This window comes from Alnus glutinosa, chromosome 7 (genome assembly GCF_958979055.1).
Source record: "Alnus glutinosa chromosome 7, dhAlnGlut1.1, whole genome shotgun sequence".
Taxonomy (NCBI): domain Eukaryota; kingdom Viridiplantae; phylum Streptophyta; class Magnoliopsida; order Fagales; family Betulaceae; genus Alnus; species Alnus glutinosa.
Window position 1 is genome coordinate 13,464,557 of NC_084892.1, and position 7,319 is coordinate 13,471,875.

Sequence of the window (7,319 nt, forward strand, 5' to 3'; positions counted from 1 at the left end):
AAAATTTAGTCCTTGAAATTTTAAAAATAAATATTTAAGAAGAAATAACAATGTTACCTTCTATCCAAATCTTCGTTATCCCCATGCTCATTAACTTGTTCGGCAATCTTGTCCCATCTATTTGTAGGTACTTTCGTTGTCTCATCTTCGAAGATATGTAGTAGTCGCCTTGTAAATCATCAAGAGCATCGTAGTCAAAGTTGCCCACAATGTACCAATCATCATCAATCTCAACTCCCAAATTTATCAACTCACGGAAAGAGTAGTTCCATACACAATCTAAGTCTATTGGTATCCTTGCCATAGTCCTATGCTTCTCTTGAATAGGAAAACACTTCTCTTAATCACTCATACATACTGAAACCAAGTAGAATTTCTAAAAATCTATAAAATCGGTCGACATACACAGATGTTCTTCAAACAAATGTAGGTAACGGTTCCTCATGTCTTGCTCAACTTCCCATTGTAACAACCCGCCTTTTACAAAAAGACGTAAGTGAAAATTTTGAATTTTCACGTATCGTTAAGACATCCAAACTGACGTCATCAGAGTATAAATTAGCAGCGGAATATAATTTTTCTTTTACGACTTAGGAATCATAACACATTGAGCTGACTGAAATACTTCTAGACATTCATTCTGAAATCATTCAACTATACATTGAAATAAGTGTCACTGATAACACTAAAAACATACATGAAAAATCTATCAAATACATATATTCCTCTAAGTATACTATTTTCCAAAAGAATACAAACATTACAAGGAAATAATCAGCTATATTAATATCAGCTTTAACTCTTCAATGCTAACAAAATCCAATCCATTAATTTAATAACCTTTTGTACCTGCATAATGAACTACCGCCCATATATAAATATATGGGTCAGTTTATTTCTTTCAATAATATAATGAATATGCACTTATTTATGAAATATAATACAATGAATATATAACTCTATGATTATATGTATACGCAATTCATGTTCCAGGTATAAAGAGAATATAAACATAATAATAAAGCAGTAATGTGATAGTTTTAATACAGTGTCTTAATTATAATCATATTTCTTACGCACCACTCGTTCGTGAAACCATGGGTCCGGCGTTAGCGAGTTCACCAGGGATTACCGTCCCCTCATTTAACGTTTAGTTGTTTGTTACTGGAAGCCAAAGGTCTCAGTATCAGGTTATTTATTAGGTTCAACCGGGATATGATGGTCCCACCACTGGCCTATAACCTCCTCTGCCTACCAGCTCGTTATTAAGTAATTTAATTAAAATATAAAATATGCAAAATCATATGCACAACCAAATAAACAAATCCATGATCATTACATTATAAAAATAAATTTATAGAAAACTGTTTTTCTATTTTTTCTAATGCTGGAATTCAGAATTTTTCCGAAGACCTCCAGAGACTGAAAAATTGGTTTATTACCTGGAACATATTCTTTAACATGTTAGGATCTATACTGAAAAATTTCAAGTCGTTTAAAGATAGTTTATTATTTTAATTAAATTTTGGCAATCAAAAGAGTGTTGTTGTATTTTACAGGAAAGCATGTGAGGATTACGATTTTTGATATATGCTTTTAGACAAGTCCTAAAACTATGTTGGCACTTGATTTTGTATGTAAAATCGTGGTTGACGCTTTGGTCCAAACGGATTTGCATTTCGATTTTTATCAAAAAAGTTATGATTCGTTTACCATTCATCAACAAATTTGGAATTCAGAAATCCTGCAGCTTGTTTAAGTCGTACAAATCCATTTCATGTCATAATCAAAGATTTTTAATGGTTTGATTATGGAATATGTTGTAAACTTAGTATAATGTATTGATAAACACAAATGGAAGATTTTACACAATCAATGTCATCAAGTTTTGCTATTCTTGAAAAGGAGTTTCAAGTTTTAGGCATAAATAGCATGTAATTGTGCAAAATATATATCGTTTAATAATTGAACCTAATTTTCGTGTTCATGAAAAGTTCATTTAATACTCAAATCGAGCAAGGGTCAAGTTTAGTCGAGTCAAACCCGAGTATATTCACGAGTAGCTTAGCTCGTTTACACCCTTATTCTACATGCATATCATTTTTTGAATTTCTTAACTTTTATTTCACCCATTTATTAACTAGACAATTAAATATAAACAAGTTTTTGCTACGTTGAATTTTGAATTTCTGATCGACTTGACTTGGTTTGCCTCGTAGACCTAAATCCTCACATTTAAAACCAAAAAAAAAAAAAAAAAAAAAAACAAAAACAAAAAAAAAAAAACAAAAACAAAAACAAAAAAAAAAAAAAAAAAAACAAAAACAAAAACAAAAGTAGGAAATGAAATAGTTTTTTCATCGAAATAGGCAAATACTCTTATATATTCTTACAACAAAGCTTCCAAGTTCATACAACTTATTATCCACTACAAGTGAAGAGATCCAAATGTAAATGAATACGACAATTCAAAGTACATATGGGAGTGTACTTAATCTTAGGATGCTTACTAAGTAATGAACATATGATATACCTGAAATATATCTCAGCGCTATCTACTCAAAACTCTAGGCAATTACATTGTTCAAACATAATCTATAGAGACTCGGAAAGAAAGTTATTCATAATGGGGCGCGCCTTACACATGGCCTCTAGTGCCACAACTTTGGGCATGGTGATCCCATCACCTTCAGCCATGTCTACTTCTTCCTCGTCAACCCTTTCCCATTCAAAGCATTGAATCAATGAACCCAAAGCCAACCCCACCATCCGTTGGGCGAGTCCAGCCCCAGGACAAGCCCTCCTCCCCAGCCCAAACGGCATTAACTTGTGCCCGTCAGCCTCGCCACACTCGAATCTCTCAGGCTTAAAACTGGATGCGTCATCCCACACCTCGGGGTCTCTGTGTATGGCCCATGCATTCACCAATATCATCGTGTTAGGTGGTACATCATATCCTCCCACAGTACAATCCTTAGAGGACATGTGGGGTATTAACAGTGGGGCTGCAGGGTACAATCGAAGGGTCTCCGAGATTATGCATTGAAGGTACCGCAATTTAGACACATCTGATTCTTCCATCAAAATGTCCAGCCCAATTTGACTATCCAACTCAGCTCTAGCCTTCTTCAACACATCAGGATGGTTGAGTAGATTGGACATCGCCCACTCTAATGTCACTGCTGATGTGTCAGTCCCCGCAAGTATCAGAACCTGGTCAATTAATATACATTAATAAATACTGCAGTAGTTGGAAAGGAAAAATGGATTGATTATATATTGGGAGTATGGAAGGGAATAGCAACTCTAGAATTGATGAAGATTTAATGCTAAAAATAAGTTAAAGTCCTTTCAAAATTGATATGGTTTTTAAAATCACTATTATATGTGTGATAAAATAAAATAAATAGAAAATGTTTAGATAATACAACTTTTACTACCTAATTTCTAATTAACAGAATAGTTTAAAAAATTGATAAATTAAATCTTTTGCTTAATTAATTATTTCATATTAATAAAATGTAATATTAATTTGTAGGTAGACTTACCAAAATAAGGCCTTTGATAATTTGGTCGGTGTAGTAATCCGGCTGTGATTTCTGCAAGGAAAGCAGATGGTCGATCATGGTGTTCCCTTCCTCCTTAACCTTCTTCTCGTCAACAAGAGCTTGCAAGAAGGCATCCGTCTTGTTGGCAAGCCTCATCAACCTCTTCTCCAAACCCCCGTGATCAATCCACCGCAACATGGGCACGAATTCATGAGGATTCGACGCCCCTCCATTTTCGAAAGCCTCTTTCATTATCTTCTTAAACTGCCTCGCCTCTTCTTCATCCTTAACGTCCTCCTCGCCCCCATAGTACCGCTTCCCTGCCACCATTCTCATTATGTTGTTAAAGGTGAGATCCGTGAACATTGATTTCAGGTCCACCTTGGCGAAATCTTCGCGCGAGTTACGTAAAAGTTTGCGCAACAAGCGCTTGACCTCGTCCCGTCGGATGCCCAAGAAGGTGTTGAGGCGGTTGGTTGAGAAGATCTCGAGGGAGCTGATGCGGCGGAGGTTGCGCCAGTGGTCGCCGTAAGGGGATGATGACATGGTGGTGTGGTTGTAGCCCAAGTGCTTGGCCGCTAGGAAGGGAGGACGGTTGGCTAAGATGATGTCGTTTTTGGTGAAGCATTCTTCGACTGCAGATGGGGATGATACGATAACCACCAGGCGGGAACCAAATCGGAGAGAGAAAATCTGGCCGTATTTTTGTGAGAGGCTGTGGAAAGTACGGTGGAGGGGTTTTTTAGCGAGATGGAGGTGACCAAGAATTGGGAGAGAAGGTGGGCTGGGAGGGAGGTGTTTGGGTGTTTGAAGGTAGATCAGCTTGAAAGCAAGAGCGACGAGGAGAAGAGAGAGGGCAATGGATGAGTAGTATAGCAACACGTCCTCCATGTTTGCGACAACGTACTTCTGTGAAGATGTGTGGTGTATATGCATGCATGGCACTAGTACATATACGTAATGTCTTATCAGGGCTGTGTAGACTTTTTCATATTTGATGTAAATTAATTGGCATCTTCTCTCCCCCCCCGTGGGTAGAGGAATCTTCCATCCATAGTGGGAATACAGTCTATATATGGCTCTAATCAGTTACAATATATAGAAGGAAAGTACAGCTCATCTGCTATTAAAAATGGATGGTCAAGATCATTAAAGGACAGAATTTTTTAAACAGACGATGTCATCTACTTAAAGGAACTAACAGATTGATTTAAACAGTAGTTAACATCTGATTCTAAAGATAGACCTATGAAGCTAAAATACAAGATGCACTGCGTGAAACAACAAAAGACCCTTCCTCTTCCCCGTGGCATTCGTCTTCTTCCATGCTTCGTCTCTGTTGCGGCTTCTCACCGAAAGTTTGGCGTCTCTCTGCACCTCCTGTCCCCTGCTTCCTCTAGCTCAACATTAAGTTGTTCAAAATTAAACCTATTTTTCTACCAAATATTGAGATGCTAGAGTGTAAAAATAGAAACAACAACCGAAAATTATAACACGAACATTTATTCCATCCTAGAGAGTGAGAGAGAGAGCCAAAAGGATTATCTTACCTTGCATTAACCAGCTCTCCCCTCCATACACCAACTGTAAAACCGAAGAGAAAGCCATCCATTATTCACGATTGCATAGCATACAGTGATAAAGAGAGAAGGAAAGGAAGAATTCAGAAAGAGAAAGTTGTGTGTGAAAGAGAGAAAGAAAGAGAGAGAGAGAGATAAGCTGTATTGTTGCAGGTTTTATAGCAGAGCTCTGGCGGTTTTATTTTTATTTTTCTAACTTTATCCATGAATTAAATTCTCCTACTCTCTCTCTCTCTCTCTCTCTCTCTCTGACGCAACACTATAACAAGAAAGAAACTAAGAAAGGGACTGAAAGCAAATGATAACTTCAACCGACTAAAGCAACTATGAATGCAAATCTTATTGGCTAAATTAAACTTGCACATGCAAATCTTTATAAAGATGATAAAGTCTCTAGCTGGGCCATGACATATATCTAGTTGTTTGTTGCTCTGTTTTCCCCTGTTTTGCCGATCAGTTGATGTTCTGTTGTTCAGTGACCCACGTACAGCATATACACCACTCACTCTCTCTCTCTTTGGTTCCTACAGTATAAGCTCAATGGTGGTGAGTTGGTCCTTGAAGATCTTGGTGGTTTGCTCGTGGATCTTGGGGACGTTTAAAAAAGGCAGTGAGAGAATAAGTGCCAAAAGTGTGGAAATAATATTCAAGAAGGCTGAGATCTTTGGCTACAAGAAGAGTATTGGTGCAGGAAAAAGGTCAATGATAAGGACAAGAATGTTGGATGTAGGAGAGGAGATTCTTGGGCTGTCCAGATTGGAGTATGTGGTGAAGAGGATGGTGATGGAGCACCTGTGACCGTAATGGGTGGAGGATGAACTTGCCAAGCTCCTGGCAACCATGGAGATTATGTGGCCATGCCTGGAGCTGGAAGTAGAACTATAGTGCCTACTCTCTGAACGACTTTTTGAGCGGTACGAGGTGACGAGGTGACAGACATAAGAAGGTAGGACGTCCACCTATAGTCTTTAGAATCAGACGTTAACTACCTTTTAAATCAATCGATCCGTAAGTTCCTTTAAGTAGACCACGTCGTCTGTTTAAAAAATTTGTCCTTTAATCTTAACCGTCCAGGCGTCTATTTATTAAGAGCAAATGTGCTATAATTTCTTCGTACAGCACTGAAGTCGGATCTGTTACTACAAAGATAGCAATGGCAATGCCTTATTCAATTGCTCCCAAACAAATGGTTTTAATAGATATAAATTTTCAAAATATTTCTATTTGTTTTTAAAAAAAAAAGATTTGGGTAGGATTATTTTTACAAATTTCATTAAATTGTGAGCAACACACAAATTTTTATAATTTTATTTTTTAAAAAAATAAAAATATAAAAAATATTTTAAAAATTTTGATAAGAAGGAAGGACAATTGAATTCGAGTGGATAACAGTTGGATTGGGGACTCATGCGCATGGATTGGGGTGTCCTCCTACAGGCTGCAACACATCGGGAGATGAAATGCTTTACTTGGACCGTGTAACGGGTAGCTAGGCAGCTCATATGGTGGGTAGGATCCAAGGATGGTAAGAGTATCACGTCCATAATTTTGCCCATTTGCAAGCAAATTTCTTTTCTCGATCATCTTACTTTTTTTATTTTGATCTCTTCCCTCTGTGTCTTCTCAGCATGAGATACACTTTGATCTGATTCATTATCACATATTTTAGCTGGCCTCTATCCAAAACGTGCCTGTGTTCTAAGGTTCAGAGTCATCCAGTTGTTGAGTTGCGCTAATATGGGCGCAGCAGGCACAACCTTTTTGTGCTCCATATCTGCTTGAGCTCGCTATCTACAGTTTTGGAGGGGATGATTTTGGGTACTGTTTGTTCATTGATTTGAGAAGTGGTTATATCAGTTGTAGCTTGAGTTGTTGATATATATATATATTGGTTTAAAATCTGATAGTTGTTTGGGAAATCTAATACTTAGGTTTTTCTCCTCTTCTTTCTTTCTTTCTTTCTTTATGTTTTTCCACCCTTTTTTTTTTTTTTTTTTTTGGTTGAGTACCTTTTTGCTTCATGTGGTTTCAAGTTTTTATTTTTTGCCCTTTGTACTTTATTTTTTAACACAGATGATATCTGGGCTATGGTAAAAGACGGAGATGATACCTCCGTTTAAAATTAGCAGTTTTCCACATCAGCAACACGTGACACACTTTAAAACGCGACACCTATCCTCAGATGCCACGT

General features: G+C 37.2%; 1 protein-coding gene across 1 annotated transcript; it reads right to left on the minus strand.

Annotated features, from left to right (window-relative positions):
• Window positions 1–2,595: 2,595 nt before the first annotated feature.
• LOC133873752 (cytochrome P450 81Q32-like) lies at window positions 2,596–4,439 on the minus strand. The gene is made up of 2 exons (XM_062311506.1): window positions 3,549–4,439; window positions 2,596–3,213 (listed from the first exon to the last, which is right to left on the minus strand). Exons 1-2 carry the CDS (start codon window positions 4,437–4,439, stop codon window positions 2,596–2,598), a joined length of 1,509 nt encoding a protein of 502 aa, XP_062167490.1.
• Window positions 4,440–7,319: the final 2,880 nt, after the last annotated feature.